Here is a 22,532-nt window from a genome sequence, read left to right on the forward strand (position 1 = left end):
ACATTCTTAAAACCACGATTTATTTGGCGCCAGCAAGCTAAGCATTTAACCTATTGTGCTGATTTATGTAAGTTTCAAACCACCAATTTCAATAGAAAGGAGTACTATATCCAAAAATTAACAAATGCCCCCACAAGGGATGAAAGTTACAAGTGACACTGTTAAAACATATATCTATTATAGAAAATAGCAATTTATAGGCCAAACAACATTTTCCCAGCCCCAAACTTCTTTTTAAGTAAAGGGACTGAAATCATAAGTTTCCCCTGTATACTCTCACAAAATAGGTGCCATAAAGTGTTACTCCAAAACAAAGGCTTTTTCCATTACATTGTTTAAATAACTTCATTCTGTTTTGGTTCAAGTGTTTTACGTACCCAGGGCAAATCTTTAACTGTAAGAAAGCTGTGAATAGGAGATAGAAAAAGAAGGATAAACACAGAAAAATAGATTAACATATTTTTTAGGGGATATCATTTTTATTTTCCTGGAGCCGATGTCTTTCAAGGGATTGCTCTACAATCCTTCTTCTTTCTTCAGCTTGTCTGTAGCTCTGCTAACCAGACAAGCCTCATGCAGGTGCCGTCTGTGGCTTTGCTTTCTTTACTGGAGCAGCCTTATGGCTCCCGACAGATTCCCACTAAATTAAACGCTCCTTTTGAAAAGCACATGTTATCTCAAGGGCTGAACATTTTGAATGTCTATTCCTTTAGCAGCTCAGTGGAAAGATCAGTCATATGTAACTAAGCAGGGCCTTGTGGGGCTCCTGGGCACAAAGGCCTTTCTATGTCCCCATTTCTTTTTTTGTCTTTTTTTTTTTTTTTTTTTTTGCTTTTTAGGGCCTCACCTGTAGCATATGAAAATTCCCAGGCTAGGGGTTGAATTGGAGCTACAGCTGCTGGCCTATGCCACAGCCACAGGAACACAGGATCCAAGCTGCACCTGTGGCTACACCACAGCTCATGGCAATGCTGGACCCCACTGACGAGGCCAAGGATTGAACCCGCAACTTCATGGTTACTAGCCAGATACATTTCCGTTGTGCCACAACGGGAACTCCCCCTATTTCTTGTTCTTAGGAAATGGGCCTCATTCAGCCTCCATAACCTTCCCTGAGTTCCTAGCGACAGGTTCAGACAGTTGCTGACCAAGGAAGGAAGGAGATGCAAAGACAAGGGAGGAACAGTCAAGAAACAATAGTACAGACTTGAGGCAGAATCCTGGTTCCCTCTCAAGGAATACGCAATAATATAGGCATCTTATACACCTAAGAGAAAAGTCATATTCCTTATGCTTCTTTGAGAAATGAATACTTTGGTTTTTTTATTTTTTTGCTTTTTAGGGCTTCACCCACAGCATAAGGAGGTTGCCAGGCTCGGGGTCCAATCGGAGCTATAGCTGCCAGCCAACACCACAGCCACATCAGATCCGAGACAGGACCACAGCTCACCCAACACCAGATGTTTAACCCACTGAGCGAGGTCAGGGATCAAACCTGCAACCTCATGACTCCTAGTCAGATTCCTTTCCGCTGAGCCACAAGAGGAACTCCAAGACATGAACATGTTACAACTGAACAGCTTAGAGTCCTTCCTGGTCCTTCTCCCTGGCTTAACAGCACCCTAAACACAATCACCCACAATGTAAAGATTAGGTATCCGGAGCACAACTGCCTGTGGGTTAAAGATCATTATTAGTACATGATGTTTTTCAGGAACTTGCCAGCTTTGTTCCAGTCTTTGCTCAACATGCCCTTCGGCAAGTACTGTTATTCTAGGCAATAACCCAGGACACCACCATCACGATCATGCCAAGATCATCTGACTCCAGCTTTGATGACTAAGATCCCTCTCCAAAGAAAGATGAATGCATGTGTGTCCCAAACCTGATGACTGTCTGAAAACCTGTTTTTCTCCTTTGACAGTAAAACTCCTCGCAATTCTTTCCAAGGGGGAGCACAATCTTTAAGGCATTAGCCTGCTGTGATCCCCGCCCCCGCGCCCCCTTTGCTTGGAAAAACAATAACGCTATCTTTGCCTCCTCTACCCAAAACTCTTGTCTCTGTGTTTCAATTCGGCACCGTAGACAGAGGCCAAACTTCAGCAGCGCGTAGAATAAAATACATCGAAACTATGCAGTTAAGCATGTGAGTTATGTTCTGGCTCGATTTCTTCTTGAGTGATCTTAACCCAGTGACTGAGCCCTTGAGGACAAGTTTCCTGCTCTGTGCGATTGGGATGATATTTGGGATCTTCTAGAAACAGGGCGCTCCGGGTGGAAGTGGCACAGCGCCTGGCCGCGGAGGCGGAGCACTGGGATCCGGGTCCGCCCCAAGCCCCTCCCGTCACACCACCCGGAGGCGGGGTCGCCAGCAGAGTTAAACTGGGCGGCGGCCCGGCAGCCTGGGGTCCCCACCGAGGCCATGGAGAGAGGCCGGGCGTACACCCGCCTGAACACCTTGCTGCAACACCTTGGCGGCAGCTCCGCTGGGGCCGTCGTATCCTTTGGGTGCGAGTGGTTCGAGCTGCAAGGGTGGTGGCTTTCAGGGAGGGTCTCATAGCCTCCGCACAGGCTCTTCCTGGCGCCGTGCCCCGCACCCCAAACCCACCCGGTGACGCTTGCATCTCTTCCTGGCTCTGGGGGAGGGCTGCTGCGTCCCCAGGAGCCGAGGCGGGAAGGCCTTAGAGGGGAACTTGTCCGGCCGGGGGCCTGTAACTCCTGGCCCCAGCGACCGAAGGCCTCTCAGGGCCTCTGTTCCCCAGCTTTGGGAGGGGTGGGTGAGAAGCCGTCCCCATCGGGCCTGCCTTTGCTGCCCAGGCGCTTTCTCTTTTTTCTTTTCTTTCTTTCTTTCTTTTGCTTTTTAGGGCTGCACTTGAGGCATTTGGAACTTCCCAAGCTGTCGTTCTAATCGGAGCTATGGCGCCTCTGCCACAGCCACAGCCACAGCCGTGTAGGACCTGATCCTCCTCTGTGACCTTCACCACAGCTCTTGGCAGTGTTGGATCCCTGACTCACTGAGTGAGGCCAGGGATCTGACCAGAGTCCTCATGGATAGTAGCCAGGCTCATGACCACTGAGCCACAACAGGAACTCCCTGCCTTGTCACTTTCTGCACTGGGCCCTGTCTAATTGCCACAGAGGAGAGACCAAGACAGTTAAACAGGGGGGCAGAGCTACAGGAAGAAGCTGTGGCAGGATAGCAGGGCGGTTGCCCCCAGCTCTTCCTTCTCCAGGGGAGCACTCAGGAGCTTACGCTGTCTCCTGGAGAAGGGCCAGGTATGCAGTGTCCACCCCAAGTCAATCCCCGGAGAATGTGTACGCTACAGGTAGTGGATCCAGAGAGATGTCACTGTGAGACACATAAATCAAGATGCTTTATAGGATTGGTTATATTTGGCCTGCTCAGATTAAATGTTCTTATTCAGGGCAAACTTTGGGAAGCTTCACAGAAAACTGGGCCTGGGATTTTTTTCCTTAAGTAAGCGGATTAGCCTCTGTTCTTCAGTATTTAGTATTCTGAAATCTCTCCTAAGACGATTTTACTGGCTGTATCCTTCCCTTTTTTATTGTTGCTCTCTCTGCTGAGTTCCAAGGCTTGATGTATCAGAACGGTTGTAAATGTTGTCCTGTCCACAAACATAAAGGGAAACCAAGTAATAATGTAATTTCATTTTACAGGGGACAAAACCTTCCTCAGAGGCTAGGGCAGATTTACACTGCTGACTAAGGTCACTGAATGAAAAGCAGTGGTAGTCTAAGTGCAGTGCCCAGACCAGCAGCATTAAAATCATCTGGGTACTTGTTCGAAAAGCAGATACTCAGGCTCCTCTCAGACCTGTGAAATCAAAATATTTGGAGGGGAAGCCCAGCAATCTGTTTTCACTTGTTTCTGATTCAAGTTCAATTGTGAGAACCACACTAGGTCCTGGGATTAGATATAACTGGAATTAGACTGTTTTCTGGGTTCCGTTTTTTACTACTTTTCAAATTTAATATTCTGATCCCACTGGACCTGTAATAGCGTTTCCAAGTCACAGTGTGGTTTTTTTCATCTCTTTCCTAGAGCAGCACCATCCAGTACAACTTTCTGCCAGGGGGGAAGGGTTCTCCACCAGCACTGTCCAATATGGTAGCCACTTGTGGCTGTGAGCACCTGAAATATGACCAGTGCAGTTGAGGAACTGCAGTTTTCATTTTAACTCATTTTCATGGACATAGCCAGATGTGGTGAGTGGCTCTGGGTATTGGACAATTCTGCCTAGATTTTCAGTGAGTGTGTGGCTTAAGCAGACTACTAGAAATTTTGTGGCAATTTCTTCCCAATCTTAACTGGTTCTAAAGAAAGGTGGTTTTGGGGATAAGGAATCATTTTTTTTTCTTTTTGGTCTTTTCAGGGCCACACCTGCAGCATATGGAAGTTCCCAGACTAGGGGTTGAACTGGAGCTACAGCTGCCGGCCTTCGCCACAGCCACAGCAACGCAGGATCCGAGCTAAGCCGCATCTTAGACCTACACCACAGCTCATGGCAATGCCAGCAGATTGTTAACCCACTGAGTGAGTCCAGGAATTGAACCCTCATCCTCATGGATACTAGTCGGGTTTGTTAACCACTGAGCCACGATGGGAACTCCAGGAATAATTTTTGAAGCATCAAACATAGTGCAGGTTTTTTTTTCTTTCTTTCTTTTTACGGCCTCACCCATAGCATATGGAATCAGAGCTGCAGCTGGAGGCCTACACCACAGCCATATCAACTCAGGATCCAAGCTGCATCTGCGACCTACACCACAGCTCCACGGCAACACCAGATCCTTAACCCACTGAGCGAGGCCAGGAATGGAACCTGAATCCTCATGGATACTAGCTGGGTTTGTAACGTGCTGAGCCACAACGGGAACTCCAGTTGTTTTTTTTTTTTTTTTTTTTTTTTTTAATGACCAGCCAAACTGTTTCCAGTATTTTATTTTATTTTTCTTTGTCTTTTTGTCTTTTGAGGGTCACACCCGCGGCATATGGAGGGTCCCAATCTAGGAGTCTAATCGGAGCTACAGCTGCTGGCCTATGCCTCAGCTCACGGCAATGCCAGATCCTTAGCCCACTGAGCGAGGCCAGGGATGGAACCCACAACCTCATGGTTCCTAGTTGGATTCGTTTCTGCTGCACCATGACAGAAACTCCATTCCCAGTATTTTAGACTGGATTCCCACTAGGTTAAATGCCTCTTTTGAATAGCACGTTTCTCCCTATTTCTAGAATAGAGCCTTTCCACTATAGTGGAGTGGAAAGAACAGACGTATGGAATACAATAGACAGAAGCTATGAGGTATAGGATGGGCCAGGTCTTGGCTCAACAGTTTTCTGCTGGGTGACCTTGGACCAGGTACTGAGCGCACTCCCCCAGCTTAGGGTTCCTGCCCTGGGCAGCAGGAAGATAACCTTGGGCTAACTTTCATCAAGTTATTGTGAAAATGAAACAAAGTACGCAGTTGTGCATCAGAGCTTATGTGTGTAATTAGTTTACACCACCACTGTTTAGGTCTAGCCTTCCCTTGGGAAAACCAGTCTAGGGTGGACTTTCTAGAAAAGGCTGACTCCTAAATTTTACTTTAATTGCCTTAATTCACATCCTAGACAGCTCATCCCACTTCAGGGGCTGCCAAGTTCCAACCTCAACAATTCCAGTAAGTAGATCTAATTTTAATTTTTAACCATATAATGTATATAAAGGTTTTTTTTTCTAGTGGTAACTAGGACATAATCTACATGTTGCCTGATGAGAGTTTATTATACAAATCCTCCATTTCCAGGACTTGTTCTAATTAGAATGATTGTGGAAAATTTTGAAGACCCTGTTTTGTTTTGTTTTTTTTTTGCCTTTTTTATTGGGGGGGGGGGCTGCAACTGCAGCATATGGAAGTTCCTGGGCTAGGGGTTGAATCGGAGCCACAGCTGCCAGTCTACACCACAGCTCGTGGCAACACCGGATACTTAACCCACTGAGCGAGGCCAGGGATCAAACCCTGTGTCGTCATGGATACTAATCTGGTTCTTAACCAGCTGAGGCACAACGGGAACTCAAAGGAGGAAACATGTCAGAAACTATATAATGTTATTTTTTAAAATTCAGGCATGGTATATCTCACTTAAATTAGCCTACAGTTTGGTCATTCTGATGTACTGGTTAGCATCTTTGGTTTATCTTAAATTACCTTTGACATAGAAGACACTACTCTCCATGGAATAGTCCGATAGAGCCATAACTCCAGTCTGGAGGAATGGACTGGGTGATGTGAAGTTGTGTGTGTGCTATATACACTTACTTAGGTTTTTGTTACTTTGATTCCTCCTGTGAATGCATGAACTAAACAATTAAAAACATATAATGCATTAAATTTGTTTCCCATCTGAAAAACTTTACATATTCATTATAGAACAAAATTTAAAATCAGGAGGAATTAAAAAAAATCATCCATAATTCCATTAGATGTCATGGTGGGAACTCCAAAATTTATTTTTTATTTTATTTATTTTTGGTCTTTTTAGGGCCACAACCTGCGGCATATGGAGGTTCGCAGGCGAGGGGCCGAGTCGTAGCTGTAGCCACTGGCCTTACCACAGCCACAGTCATGCCAGATCTGAGCCGTATCTGCAACCTACACCACAGCTAACGGCAACGCTGGGTCCTTAACCCACTGAGCAAGGCTAGTGATCGAACCTGCGTCCTCACGGATGATAGTCAGATAGTCAGATTCGTTTCCGCTGAGCCATGATGGGAAATCCTATTTTTTATTTTTTAAATTTATTTTTTCACCACACCTGTGTTATGTGGAAGTTCTTGAGCATGGAATCAAACCCATGCCACAGCAATGACAACCCCACATCCTTAACCACTAGGCCACCAAGGAACTCCTGCCCTTCATTTTTTTTTTTTTTTCAATGCCTGAGTCAGATCCCATTGAGTGGATACAGTATAATTAGTTAATTACCTAACTAGTTATATAACTTCAACTTCCATTAATTATATAACTGAATTATATAACTTCCATCTTTTGGCAATAGTTATTAATGCTTGGGATTTAAAGTTTTGAAAATTTTTTCAGATTATATGCTTAAAGTTGTAGAAACAAATGTTGAGGGGAAGGGTATAAACATCTCTCACGTTCTTGAAACATACTGTTAGGTTGCGATTTTTATTTTTATTTATTTATTTATGTCCTTTTAGAGCCACACTCCCAGCATATGGAGGTTCCCAGGCTAGGTAGGGGTTGAATCAGAGCTCCAGCTGCCACGCCTAGCCACAGCCACAGCAACGTAGAATCCAAGCCTTGTCTGTGACCTATACCACAGCTCATGGCAATGCTAGATCCTTAACCCACTGAGCAAGGCCAGGGATTGAACCTGCAACCTAATGATTCCTAGTCGGATGCATTTTCACTGCGCCACAACGGGAACTCCTAGGTTGTGATTTTTTTTTTTATCACTCAAATGAATTTATCACACCTGTAGTTGTATAATAATCATAACAACCCCATTTCACAGGATTTCCATCCCACAGCCCAAGCACATCCCCCCACTCCCCCAAATTTTATTTATTTATTTAGGTCTTTTTAGGGCTGCACCCGAGACATATGGAGGCTCCCAGGCTAGGGTCCAGTTGGAGCTACAGCTGCCAGCCTACGCTACAGCCACAGCAACTCGGGATCTGGGCCGAGTCTGTGACCTACACCACAGCTCCTGGCAACGCCGGTTCATTAACCCACTGACTGAGGCCAGGGATTGAACTGGCGTCCTCATGGATGCTAGTCGGGCTTGTTAACCACTGAACCACAACGGGAACTCCTAGGCTGTGATTTTTAAATTGTACTTATGTGAGATTTCTTTTCTCCTTTAGGTATACTCGGGATAATAATGTTCTAAGCCTAGAACAGAGACAATTTTATGAAGAAAATGGGTTTCTTGTCATTAAAAATTTGGTATCTGATGCTGATATTGAACGCTTTAGGTACAGTAACTCTGTTTGGTGTTTTACAGAAATATGTGTTAGGCGTATATAATGGGACTATGAATAAGATTAGCTCATGTGTGTTCAGATATTTTTCAGGAATTGGGTTTGTTGGGAAGTGGTGTCAGAACCTGGGTTCAACCCAGACTGGCTGGCTTTAATCTTAGTCCTATTACTTAACACTCTATGCCCTGGGCGGTTTACTGCACCTTCCCCTGACTGTTTTCTATCTGCAAAATGAGGGAAATAATGTACTCATGTCATATTTTTTTAGGACTAAATAGGTAAAAGAGAGAGTACTTTGAACAGGGCTGGACACTTAGTAGTGCTATGGAAGTGTGTGCTGTTTTATTCAGATAAAACCAAATCACCAGTATTTTCCCACTGGTTTGCTAAGCTCAGGAATATCTGAATTCCAGCCTTGCAATCCAGAGGCAGGCCCTTCCAAGTTGGCCATTTTCTCCTTCCTTTCATCAGAACTATTCAGTCTGGGGCTGGAGGCCAACTTAATGCAGAGAAACCACCCCCAAACCTTTGAGTCCTTCCACAAAACAAGATCATGCAGGTGCTTGGGGCCAGCGGTGATGACATCATTTGCCAATTTAATTTTCTAGGGTTCAGTTTGAAAGAATCTGCAGAGAGGAGGTGAAACCACTGGGATTGATGCTGATGAGAGATGTGTCCATTGGCAAATCTGAATATGTTCCATGTGAGAAAATGGTCTCCAAGGTCCAAAATTTCCAAGAAGATAAAGAACTCTTCAGATACTGCACCCTTCCTGAGGTTCAAGAACGTCTCATGTTTTCTTTCTCTTTAACAGCCCACCTGCACCCCTGCCTCTGCAATCTTCTAATTTTATTTTTTACTTTATCTAGCCCCTTTCTCCTGGGGCCTTAGAGCTGTGGTGGATACTTGGCACTGTCTGGAGATATGTCTGGTTGTCATGCAGGAGGATATGTGCTGCTGGCTTCTAATGGGTAGAGGTCAGGGATGCATTCCTGAGGCCCAGGGATGCGCTAAGGCACAGAGTCACCCCTTCCCCCAAACAAAGAATTATCCATCCCAAAATATCAGTCGTGCCAAGAGTGAGAAATCCTGCTCATAATTTTGCAAATTATTTTTGGTTAAGAAGAGCAGGAATTCTGTGGCGTTTCCACTGTGACGCAGCAGAAACGAATCTGACTAGTAGCCATGAGGATTGGGGTTCAATCCCTGGCCTCACTCAGTGGGTTGGGGACCTGGCCTTGGCTGTGAGCTGTGGTGCAGGTCACAGAAGAGGCCCGAGTCCCACGTTGCTGTGGCTGTGGTGTAGGCTGGTGCCTGCAGCTTCAATTTGACCCCTAGCCTGGGAACTTCCATATGCCAGGGGTGAGGTCCTTAAAAAAAAAAAAAAAAAGAGCAGAAATTCTGTAGTAAGGAGAGAGAGCAAGCAAGAGGGTGTCTTTTTCACATTTGAAAATGGGGCGAAAGTGCTGAAGCTATTTATTATAAATCCTTTTTCTTTTTGTTTTACTAATCTGGTAGGTAGAGGTGAGTTTGTTTTGAAATTTAAACTAGTTTTTTTTTTTTGTTTTTTGTTTTTTTTAATGATTAATCATGGAGTTTCCACTGTGGTGCAACAGGATTGCCCTGTCTTTGCAGCACCAGGATGCAGGTTTGATCCCTGGCTTGGGACAGTAAGTAGGTTAAAGGATTCTGCGTTACCACAATTCCGGCTTAGGTTGCAACTGCAGCCCGGATCTGATCCCTGGCCCAGGAACTCCATATGCCATGGGTCGCCAAAAAAGAAAAAAAAAAAAAAAGATTATTCTTTAAGAGTCATTCATATTTATAAAAATATCCAAATAGTATGGAAGGGCATGACATGAAAAGTGAATTAAGCTAGTTATCTCAGGTATCACCAAGCATATTTGTATAACCCCACCTATTGCATAACATGGGAACATACTGGTTGTCACCTTGTTTTGCCACTTGGAGATCTCAGCCATCTTTGCATATTAGTATCTAAGGATTTACTTTATACTTTGTAAACTACAGCAGAGTATTCCATTGCATACATGTACTACAGTTTATAACCACTTACTGAGAATGGTTTTAAAGGACACTTTGTATAAAGTACTTATTAGAAATTGTAACCCCAAGTGTTGTTAGAAAATCTGACTCATGAAGAAAGAAGGTACAGATGAACCACCTGTGACATTGGGCCCCTTAGGGTGGCGATGGGGAGGGAAGCAACCCCCTGAACCATGCACTCTTCCTAACCTCAGGTCCTGATATGGAAGTGGAGGTCGTGTGAGTAGATCAAGGATAAAAAGCTTGAAATCACAGGCGGCTTGTAGTAGATTAAGCTCTATCAGGACTTTCATATTGCCTACCTCTCTAATGTATGAATCACCTAGCTGGTGGTTCATGCAATGATTTTTAGGAGCTAGGCATTATTTTAATAGCAAGGTACTTATTTTGATGTGTGTTAGAAAATGAACCAGCACCTCAAACCTATGATTCCAAGAATATATTCCTTGAATATATTTCAGGATAAGATTAAGTAAAAGAAGTGAGTTATGGTAATTGAGGGAAAATATTGGCTAAATATTTTGGGAAGCACTGCAAAGTAGTACAGAAACAGTAAGGATGGCTCTTAAATGAATGACTAGGGTTTAGAAAATACCAGCCTAAATGAATACCAAAAAAAAAAAAAAACCCAAAACAAACTTCTTATTAAAAAGGCATGAGGCCTGACTCCTAGGATTTTTGTAACATTTCAAATGTTTCATACTCAAATTGCCAATATTCCTTACACATGAGAGATCAAATAGTGAGAAAGCAGTATAATGTGCTTCATTTTTGGAGTCAGACAGTACTGGAGTTTAAATGCCATCTTTTTCACTTAACTGGCTTTGCCAATTTGGGCATCTTATTCATGTGGGATGTTCATTTCAAAAGATTATTATTATTATTACTATTATTATTTTGCTTTTTAGGGCTACACCTACGGCCTATAGAAGTTCCCAGGCTAGGGGTCTAATTGGAGTTGCAGCTGCCAGCCTACACCACAGCCACAGCCACACCAGATCTGAGACGAGTCTGTGACCTACACCACAGCTCACGGCAACACCAGATCCTTAATCCACTGCAGGAGGCCAGGGATTGAACCTGCATCCTCATGGATACTAGTCGGGTTTGTTACCACAAAGCCACAAAGGGCACTTTCAAAGGTTTGTTAATGGTGGGAACATGAACTCTGGGGGCTTATGGTAAGGCTTAAGAGAGTTGATGGGTATATAAAGCCCCTGGCAGGTAGTAGGCGTACACTGTTGAGTCCTTTCTGACTGTTATCCCCTCCAGGTGGGTCTGATGTAGGAGGTGGCCCTCCCTGTCACATGCTCCCCCTGCAGCTTATTCCTCATAGTAGGGGTCTCAGCCACAAAGGCCATGTCATTATGTGTTTAACATCTTTCTTTCCACCAGAATATAAACTCCATGGGGGCAGTGGCCTGCTTATCTTGTTCACTTTTATGTCCCCGTTTCCAGTCACTCCGCCTGGTTCACAGACCTCAGGAAAGAGTTATTGAATTAACGGCGCTGCCGACTATGAAGCAGTCTCTGAGCCTCTGCTCTCTCTCCCTTGGCCTTACTCATGACCCTGCAAAACTGTTGGGTCTTTTCATGGTTCCTTCATTTTTTTTTTTTTTTTTTTTTTTTTTAGGACTGCACCCTAAAAGGAGGTTCCCAGGGGTTGAATCAGAGCCATAGCCACTGGCCTACATCACAACCACAGCAACGCCAGATCCGAGCTGTGACCTATACCACAACTCACAGCCATCCCAGATCCTTAACCCACTGAAGGGAGGCCAGGGGTCAAACTCGTGTCCTCATGGATACTAGTTGGGTTTGTTAACTGCTAAGCCACGACGGGAATGCTTTTTTTTTTCTTTCTTCTTCTTTCTTTTTGAGGCCGCATCTGTGGCATATGGAAGTTCCCAGGCTGGTGTCGAATCAAAGCTGCAGCTGTGACTTATGCCACAGCCATGGCAATGCCAGATCCGAGCCACATCTATGACCTATGCTGCAGCTCATGGCAACGCCAGATCCTTAGCCACTGAGAGAGGCCAGGGATTGAACCTGAATCCTCCCAGAGACTATGTAGAGTTCTTAACCCACTGAGCCACAATGGGAACTCCTTATGGCCCCCTCTTACTAAGAATGTGAAGAAAAAGAAGCTGCCTTCTCACTGGGCAACTTCCAACAGCATTGTTTAAAAGAAGAGTATTCCTGTCCTTTGCAGTTGATGTCCCATAGAAACTCATGTCTTTCTTGTAGAAGGAGCAAGAAGTAATTACTGCTTCCCAGCTGGCTCCACAAAGCCATTTAATTCAGAGTATTACAAACTTCTAATGATTTCCCAGTTGCTGACTTTTCCATGGTTTGTTTACAAGGTTATAAAATACCGATTAACTGTTTTAAGCTATTGCTCTCTGGGTTCTTGTATAGACAGGTGTACTTTGTGCCACGTGCCTGTGCCTCTGATTTCCCATGAAATTTTTCCCCCTCTTCCCTTAGATTCTGAAGTATGTGGAGTGCTTCACTGGACCCAATATTATGGCCATGCATACAATGCTGATAAACAAACCTCCAGATACTGGTAAAGGGTTCTTATTTGTTAACAAGAAGCAAAAACAAAAGAAAAAGTGTTCCATTTACAAGTACATAAGGTTGATGTTCTGGTTATAGCAAAGCTACTAAGCCTTAAAATAGATCACATTACAACATGATTACATTGTATTATTGAAGTATAATAGTGACTCTGATATTACCTGTAGAGTTATTCCTGGGTTTTCAGACAGCTGGCTCCTGGATGCAGTTTAATAAACATGACCAAGTCTACACTCCAGACTCCTGTTATTCAAAATCTCTAAGTTTTGTTACCCACTCTTACCCGTGCCTGAGTGTGTGGATTCTGCCTTCCTGCTCTGAAGCCTTTGTTATTACTAACAAAATTAAAACTTCTTATACATCAGATACCAGAGTAATTCCTAACATTTCCTGGGCTTGCTAAAATGAAGCTGCTAAGACCTCCCTCATGGAGAGACTGGTTCAGAAAATAGCACCCAGGAATCTGCATTTTATTACCCATACCCAGAGGTTCTAAGGCAGATGGCTTCTGGTTCACACTGAGAAATTCTGCTATTCCAGCAGCAGTAAATCAGCCTGCTTTGTGACCTTCATTTTGTACTTCGTCTTCCTCCCAGTGGCTGGGGGAGGTTTACCCGACAGGCCTGTAGCTTATCATCAAGGCTTTGCCTCCATGGATGTCTTGCCTGGAGGGACCCAGTGGCCCCAGGGAGCCATGTTCTGAGGGCAAAACTACGGAAACGTGTAAATGTGGTCATAGTAGCTCTTTTCTACTCAGTGACTGTACACCAAATGCTTCTAGTTTGGTGAAGAAGCATCTGAGGCCTTTTATTTAGGTAGGTAATTTATTAATGAATATATTTTTGTATTAGCCACTTAGAAGGCTACTGGAGAATCTCAAATTTGACCAGTATCTTTAATTAATCAAACTTTTTTTGTGGCGGGGGGAATACTAAGCTCTGTGTCCAAACCAGTTGCAGAGGAATAAACCACAATAGAGGGGATGACACAGGTACAGCTTGTTAGAAAACAGTCTAAGTACTACTAGGCTACCAGAAAACCAGAAAGAATGACAGGATCTGGTGACTGTGCTGATTTGATGTTCCAATTTGGTGCTTTTCTGTTGAACCTAGTTTTCTTTCTTTCTTTTTTTAGGGCCACATCTGTAGCATATGGAAGTTCCCAGGCTAAGGGTGGAATCAGAGCTGCAGCTGCAGGCTTACGCCACGGCCACAGCAGCACGGGATCCAAGCTGCTTCTGTGACCTACACCGCAGTTCATGGCAACGCTGGATCCTTAACCCACTGATCGAGGCCAGGGATCAAACCCACATCCTCATGGATACTCTGTCGGGTTCTTAACCCACTGAGCCACAATGGGAACTCTAAGGCTGGTTTTCTTTAGCATTGTTTCCACCTGTTTAGTTTTGGCAGGGATAGGTCATTGTTCTGTTTTTTCAATCAGAGGACAATAATTCTGAGTCTCAAGTTTATTTATTTTAACACTGGCTTCTGTTTCAGGCAAGAAGACATCCCGTCACCCCTTGCACCAGGATCTGCACTATTTCCCCTTCAGGCCCAGCAATAACATTGTTTGTGCCTGGACGGCCATGGAGCACATTGACCGGAAAAATGGCTGTCTGGTTGTGTTCCCAGGAACTCACAAAGGCACCTTGAAACCGCATGATTATCCCCAGTGGGACGTAAGTCTGCCTAGAGGCTGAGTTTTGATCAGAACATTCTGTGTTTTTGATTTCACGTCAGTATACATAAGGAGCTTTGCCCCTGAGATGACATTTCCTTTCTTTAAAAAACGTTCTTCTAGGATTTGGAGTAAGAATCAGGGAATTTAAGGATGTCAGACAAAATGATGATGTTTGTTCTTGCAACAAGTCTGAAAGCCAACCAAAGGAGGGAACTTTGGTGGTGCTGTATAGGGTCTGAGATGATAAAGCATAATTGCAGAGGTGTGACACCGGATGTGTGTACCAAGTGCCAGGTGAGGCTCATACACTGAATGGTGGCTCTTGCAGTCAAGAAGGCGGGGTTGTCTCCTTCCATCTGGAGAGACCAGCAGAGAGAGCATCTGGGGAAGGCTGAGTACTCGTCCATTGCGCACCTGTTCCACGGTTTATCAGTTCAGCTGGTGATGCTGGAGGGCTGCTAAATGCTGTTGAGCCCATGAGTTATAAGATCAAATCAGTTCTTCAAGAGCCATAATCTTGTGGTCTGGCACAGAAGGTAGACTTCCAGAGGCAGAGAAACCAGAGGGGAGACGCTTAGCATTTTAGGTTAGGCAATAAGGTCTTAAAAGGCCATAATGGTGATTAGAATGGGAAGGGCACGTGTTGTTAAGGTAAACAGAATGGATGTGGTTCTGAAAGATGTCACCAAAAAAAGGCTTTCAGAACTTTGGTGCCATTGAGTTAGAATTCTTGCACCGAGGATTAGTGATAAGTAAAAATATCTGGGTCTAGATTCTGATAGAAAATCTGAAATCCAGAAGTAAGCTGAAGTTTAGGGAAGGCGGTGCAAGGAACAGAAGTAGCTCTCACTGACTTAAGCTGAAGGGAGTATTTGGGAGCACTGCATACACATGCTGAGGAAAGGCTGGCCAGCTCTCGGGGGCAGGAAAATGGGAGTCCTCACTCATTGGGAACAGTTGGGGTGGGGCACCTGGTGTGGGCAGTTGAACCCTTACTATGTCTGGTCTCTTCGATCCTCTGCTCAGATTCAAAGTGGCTGCAGTGGGAGGTCAGAATGACTTATCTGGGTCACATGTCCACCTTGAGCAGGAGAAAAGGTCACTGGGTCAAAGTGTCAACACAGTACAGTAGGGAAATAATTCCCCAACAGGAATTTGGACTCGGGATAGTCTTAGGAAGGGAAATGGGATGCTGCTTTCCAAAAACCCACGTAAGCTTGCAAAGTTTAAGTCATGTCTCATTTTAGTTTCTTCCATAAAGACAGAACCATTACCTAAAGCAATAACTAACTTTGCAAGTAGTTGTAAACACACACAATGTTTTAATTGACCATTCTTTCTTTACTCTGGACGTGACAATGAGTGGTTTTGGAGCTCAGGAAAATTGAGCATTTTCTCTCCCCCAGTTTGGGAGAATAGTTAGCTTAGAGATATTCTGAGTTATAGAAGAAATGAAAAGTTCCAGGAGAACTTGAGGAGATCACATTGGGAAAGGTGGATTATGGGTTCGCTTGGAAAGGTGGTCTCCTGCAGGAAACGCAGAACTGATCTGGATCGTTATTTATAAATCAGCAATGAAGGGTAGGTGGAAATCCCAAGTTTTTCATCTCTTTTAAAAAATCCATGATATTATCACTATTATTATTGTCTTTTTTTTTTTTTTTTTTTTTTTTTTTTTTAAGGGTGGCATTCATGGCATACGGAGGTTCCCAGGCTAGGGGTTGAATCGGAGCTGTAGTTGCTGCCCTACACCACAGCCACAACAATGCCAGATTGGAGTTAAGTCTGCAAACTACACCACAGCTCATGGCAACGCTGGGCCCTTAACCCACTGAGCGAGGCCAGGGATCAAACCTGTGTCCTCATTGATACTAGTCAGATTTGTTTTCCACTCAGTCACTATAGGAACTCCAAAAAAATCCATGATTTTAATGTCAACATGTGGCTTTCTGAAGCCAGACATCTGAGAAGCTTTTGTATACTCAAATTGTTTTCTTTTTTAAAATCTAATTTATTTCTCTCTTTCTCTTTGAAGAACTCAGAGAATCTGTTTTTCCTGATGAATCACTAATAAAAGTTTTCATTATTGGGAGTTCCCTTTGTGGCGCAGTAGAAATGAATCTGACTAGTATTCATGAGGATGCGGGTTCGATCCCTGGTCTTGCTCAGTGGGTCAGGGATCCAATGTTGCCCTGAGCTGTGGTATAGGTCGCAGATGTGGCTTGAATCTGGGTTTCTGTGGCTGTAGTGTAGGCCGGCAGCTGTGACTCCAATCTGACCCTGGGAACTTCCATATGCCACTGGAGCAGCACCCCCCACCCCCCAAAAAAAGCAAAAGTTTTCATTATTGACTTCCTCACTTACAGACTTGGTTTCTCTCATGTATATTAGGGAGGAGTTAACCTCATGTTTCATGGGATCCAGGACTATGACAAAAATAACACCCGGGTGTATGTCACAATGGAGAAAGGAGACACTGTTTTCTTTCATCCTCTGCTCATCCATGGATCTGGTCGGAACAAAACTGAAGGATTCCGGAAGGTATGGATTAACCTCACAGCTCTTTCTGAAGATGAATGTGTTAGGAACAAAAATGTCACAGGGTGTTCCCACTGTGGCTCACTGGAAACGAATCTGACTAGCATCCATGAGGACTCAGGTTCAATCCCTGGCCTTGCTCAGTGGTTTAAGGATCTGGTGTTGCCGTGAGCTGTGGTGTAGGTAGGTTGCAGATGTGGCTTGGATCCCGCATTGCTGTGGCTGTGGCATGGGCCTGTGTCTACAGCTCTGATTCCATCCCTAGCCTGGGAACCTCCATATGCTGCAGGAGCGGCCCTGAAATGGAAAAAAAAAAATTTTTTTAATAAATAAAATTCAGCAAATCTGACAGGACTGTGGGCTCACATCTCCCCATGATAACATGGCTGTTGATATGAAATATTAGGGGTTTCTTTGGGGCTGAAGCTTTCCAGTTTGTCTCCTTGAGGCCAAGGATTAGTTGTCAGATTGCATCGTCCATTCATTCAAAAATCCATAGGCTCAACAAGATTGGTGTGTGAGACAAGAAGGCACTCTCCTCAGGGGCACCAAACAAACAAACAAAGAAACAGCCACCTGAGCAATCCAGTTAAATAATTTTTTTTTTTTTTTTTTTTTTTTTTTTGTCTTTTTGTCTTTTTGTCTTTTTGTCTTTTTGTTGTTGTTGTTGCTATTTCTTGGGCCGCTCCCGCGGCATATGGAGGTTCCCAGGCTAGGGGTCGAATCGGAGCTGTAGCCACCGGCCTACGCCAGAGCCACAGCAACGCAGGATCCGAGCCGCGTCTGCAACCTACACCACAGCTCACGGCAACGCCGGATCGTTAACCCACTGAGCAAGGGCAGGGACCGAACCCGCAACCTCATGGTTCCTAGTCGGATTCGTTAACCACTGCGCCACGACGGGAACTCCCCAGTTAAATAATATTTTAATGCAGTAAAGTAAATCAAAATCAGTGCCCAAAAATCCAAAGTGAGCACGATACCAAAATTTTTAAATATAAGCAAAATCAGACTCTCCACTACCATGACCCTCAGAACTGTGCAAATGGGGGATAGAGGCATGATGCTGGAAACAATGGGTTTAATACACTGACTTGGTAATTTTTCCTTTTTTCTCTTTTTAGGGCCACAGCCTTGGCATATGGAGGTTCCCAGGCTGGGGGTCAGCTCTGAGCTGTAGCCTCCGGCCTACACCACAGCCACTGCCACACGGGATCCGAGCTGCATCTGTGACCCATACCACAGCTCATGGCAATGCCAGATCCTTAATACACTGAGCAAGGCCAGGGATCCAACCCACATCCTCATGGATACTAGTTGGGTTTGCTACCGCTGAACCAAGATGGGAACTCTGGTAATTTTTCAGTATTTTCTAACTACATTAAAATTTGGGGAAATATTACCCATTACAGATACATAAAAGCATACAGGTAGGAGTGTGTGTTTTTTTCCCTTTTGTCTCAGGCCCCAGTGTGGCTTGGGATGCCACTGGGGCTTCCATGGGAAGTGGAGTTTGGGACTCAACTGCCTAGAAATTTGATATTTGGGGCAAAGTAGAAGGCGCTTCTGATGGGTGCAGTCCCCTTAAGATAACTAACCTGTGACAAGGGAGGTGAGTTTTAATTATTGCCTTGCAAGTTAGATTTGTTTATAACTTTTTCAAGAACAGAGAGTGCCAAGGAACTTCTAGCCACATCTTTAGAAGGAAACTAGATGCATATTGTAGGTGAATGCTCTCAGACCTTAAATGTCCTTTTTGTTTTTTGTTTTTGCTTTTTAGGGCCGTACCCACAGCACATGGAGGTTCCCAGGCTAGGGGTCTAATTGGAGCTACAGCTGCCAGCCACAGCCACGCCAGATCCGAGCCACCTCTGTGACATACACCACAGCTCACAGCAACACCGGATCCTTAACCCATTGAGCAGGGCCAGGGATTGAACCCACAACCTCATGGTTCCTAGTTGGATTCGTTTCTGCTGCGTCACGACAGGAAATCCTTTTGATTTGAGAGGAGTATGCTTGTATTATTTTCCTTCCAAGGAATTTTCAGATTTTTTGCTCCCTGTAATCTGTGGTCACTGAAATACTAACTCATTACAAACTCAGTTGAGTAACTAACTTCTGTAGCTGAGAAGGTGATGAAAGACCCTGGTATACATTCTTTTGTAGGGTTTGGCAATATCCACTCATTAGAAAAATTAAATGCCAAAAAGTTAAAAGACTTCCTTCTTACATAATTATGTTTCCTGCCCCATATATACCTTTGGAAAATAAATAACACAGCTAGTGAAAAACATCTTGTAATTTCTCAATTAGCCTCAGGCTGGGGAGGAAAAAAGCAGCTGAGCCATCAAGAGAATGATTCAGGACAAATGAGAATGGCATTCAATCTCAAAAGTGAATAATAAGTGAAAGAACTAAGTTTCAAAAAGACTCCTTCCTTGGTTGCTGGTATCAACAGGATTTTTTTTTTTTTTCCTAACATGAATCGGTTCACTTTGCACAGGCAATTTCCTGCCATTTTGCAGCTTCCGACTGCAAATACATTGACGTAAAGGGCACCAGTCAAGAAAAGATTGAAAAGGAAATTGTAGACTTAACCCATAAATTCTATGGTTTGGAAACTGGCAGTCTGAAGGTATGTTTGTATGAAATGACAAGGTAAAGATCTTGTTTTTTTTTTTCTTCAGATGCTCAGTAATTCTCATACCTGATTTATCTTTTTAAATTTTATTATAGTTGATTTACAATGTTCTGTCAGTTTCTGCCATACAGCAAAGTGACCCAGTCATACATATATGTACATTCTTTTTCTTACATTATCCTCCATCATGTTTCATCACAAATGATTGGATATAGTTCCCTGTGCTATACAGCAGGATCTCATTGCTTATCCACTCCAAATGCAATAGTTTGCATCTACCACCCTAAACTCCCAGTCCATCCCACTCCTGCCCCTTCCCCCTTGGCAACCACAAGTCTGTTCTCCATGTCTGTGAGTTTGTTTCTTTTCTGTAGATAGGTTCATTTGTGTCATATTTTAGATTCCACATACAAGTGCTATCATATGGTATCATTTGGTATTTGTCTTTCTCTTCCTGAGTCACTTCACTTTGTATGAGTCTTTAGTTGCATCCATGTTGCTGCAAATGGCATTATTTTGTTCTTTTTTAATGGCTGAGTAGTATTCCATTGTGTATATGCACCACATCTTCTTGATCCATTCATCTGATGATAGACATTTAGGTTGTTTCCATGTCTTGGTTGTTGTGAATAGCACTGTAATGAACATAGGGGTACATGGATCTTTTTGAATTGTAATTTTATCTGGATATATGCCCAGTAGTGGGACTGCTGTGTCATATGGTAGTTACATATTTATTTTTCTGAGGAACCTCAATACTGTTTTCCATAATGATTGTACCAGGTTATATTCCCACCAATAGTGAAGGAGGGTTCCCTTTTCTTCACACCCTCTCCAGAATTTATTTGTGGACTTATTAATGATGGCCATTCTGACTGGTGTGAGGTGATACCTCATTGTAGTTTTGATTTGCATTTCTCTAATAAGTAGTGATGTTGAGCATTTTTTCATGTGCCAGATGGCCATCTGTATGTTTTCTTTGGAGAAATGTCTATTCAGGTCTTCTGCCCATTTGTCAGTTGGGTTGTTTTTGCTGTTGAGTTATATGAGTTATTTGTATATTTTGGAGTTTAAGCCCTTGTCAGTTGCATCATTTGAAACTGTTTTCTCCCATTCGGTAGGTTGTCTTTTTGTTTTTCTTATGGTTTCCTTTGCTATACAAAAGCTTCTAAGTTTGATTTGGTCCCATTGGTTTTTTTATTTCTATTGCCTTGGGAGACTAACCTAAGAAAATATTTGTATGGTTGATGTCAGAGAATGTTTTGCCTATGTTCTCCTCTAGGAGTTTGATGGTACCTTGTCTTACATTTAAGTCTTTAAGCCATTTTGAGTTTATTTTTGTGCATGGTGTGAGGGCGTGTTCCAGTTTCATTGATTTACATGAGGCTGTCCAGTTTTCCCAGCACCACCTGCTGAAAAGACTGTCTTTTTCCTATTTATATTCTTGCCTCCTTTGTCAAAGATTAATTGACCATAGGTGTCTGGGTTTATTTCTGGGTTCCCTATTCTGTTCCATTGTTCTTTATGTCTGCTTTTGTACCAGCACCACACTGTCTTGATTACCATAGCTTTTTTTTTTTTCTTTTTAGGGTCACACCCATGGCATATGGAAGTTCCCAGGCTAGGGGTCGAATGGGAGCTACAGCTGCTGGCCTATGCTACAGCAACTCAGGATCCAAGCCTCGCCAGGGATCAAATTCACATCCTCACAGATACTAGTTGGATTTGTTTCTGCTGCGCCACAACAGGAACTCCCTGCTGTAGCTTTTTAATATTGTCTGAAGTCTGGGAAAGTTATGACTCCTGCTTGGTTTTTGTTCCTCAGGATTGCTTTGTCAATTTTGGGTCTTTTATGGTTCCATATAAATTTTTGCATTGTTTGTTCTAGTTCTGTGAAGATAGTGACTGCATTAAATCTTAGATTGCTTTCGGTAGTATGGCCATTTTAATGATATTAATTCTTCCAATCCACGAGTATAGAATAGCTTTCCATTTCTTTGAATCCTCTTTAATTTCCTTGATTAATGTTTTATAGTTCTCACCATGTAAGTCTTCACCTCCCTGGTCAGGTTTATTCCTAGGTATTTAATTTTTGGGGGTGTGATATTAAAAGATATTTTTATATTCTTTTTCTAATATTTCATTGTTAGTATACAGAAATGCAACTGATCTCTGAATGTTAATCTCGTATACTGCTATGTTGCTTAATTTGTTGATCAGTTCAAGTAGTTTTTGTGTGGAGTCCTTAGGGTTTCCTGTATACAGGATCCACCATCTTGGCTTATAAAACATGATTTTAGATTTTGGCACGTAAATTAACTGGAGTCTCGGAATGTGGCTTATCTATTGTTATGACTATTTTGGAGGTTTTTTGTTTTTGTTTTCTTTATTCAACTATTTGTAGATGCTAGGAATCTACTCTGTCTTATGGTGCATAGTAAATTGAAGTGTCTAATAAATTCATTGTGTTTGCATTACTTCCAGAATGTATGGACATGGAAAGGGCGCCTCGTGAAAGGAGAAAGAATCAGCCTTTGAAATAGCCCTTTGCTCAAACTCTTAAAGAAAACCAAGATGGAACAAAGTGTCAAAGGAAAATGTTTTCTCCTGAGATGAAGTAATCTTTCCTATCCACTTGTTAACAAAATCAAAGTGCATAGATCAAGTCCTAATTGCAGTGTATGGGTAATTTTGCAGTGGGGAGGAGTGACTTTAATGGATGTAAAAACAGTGAAAGTGAAATATCACTGTTTTAAGGAAAACTTGGAGTTGCAAACAATAAAGATGATTGATGTATAATTAAAATGTGTTACATCAGTTTTTCATTCAATTAGCTCTTTACCAGATCAGGAATTAATACTCTGAAATGCAGGGGTATTGAGTTTTGTTTGCACCCTCCCCTGAAAATCCCACCACCTCCCCAATTTTATGTCCTGAAAGACTTCTTTTCAAATCTAAAACAATGAATATTAGAGGCACAGTTAGTAAAGGGCCTAAGAAAAGCATTGAGG

At 43.2% G+C, this 22,532-nt stretch overlaps 1 protein-coding gene across 2 annotated transcripts; it reads left to right on the forward strand.

The window, feature by feature from the left end:
- The first annotated feature begins 2,404 nt into the window (after window positions 1-2,404).
- PHYH (phytanoyl-CoA 2-hydroxylase) lies at window positions 2,405-22,326 on the forward strand. Of its 2 annotated transcripts, XM_021063973.2 has the most exons (9): window positions 2,405-2,497; window positions 5,633-5,682; window positions 7,893-8,003; window positions 8,618-8,786; window positions 12,564-12,645; window positions 14,156-14,337; window positions 16,731-16,880; window positions 19,384-19,515; window positions 22,006-22,326. In XM_021063973.2, exons 1-9 carry the CDS (start codon window positions 2,423-2,425, stop codon window positions 22,057-22,059), a joined length of 1,005 nt encoding a protein of 334 aa, XP_020919632.1. In that variant the 5' UTR covers window positions 2,405-2,422; the 3' UTR covers window positions 22,060-22,326.
- The last annotated feature ends 206 nt before the right edge of the window (window positions 22,327-22,532 follow it).

This window comes from Sus scrofa, chromosome 10 (assembly GCF_054392235.1).
Source record: "Sus scrofa isolate SSC_HxYL_T2T_F1_AM1 chromosome 10, Sscrofa_HxYL_maternal_Yorkshire_Landrace_v2.0, whole genome shotgun sequence".
NCBI lineage: Eukaryota > Metazoa > Chordata > Mammalia > Artiodactyla > Suidae > Sus > Sus scrofa.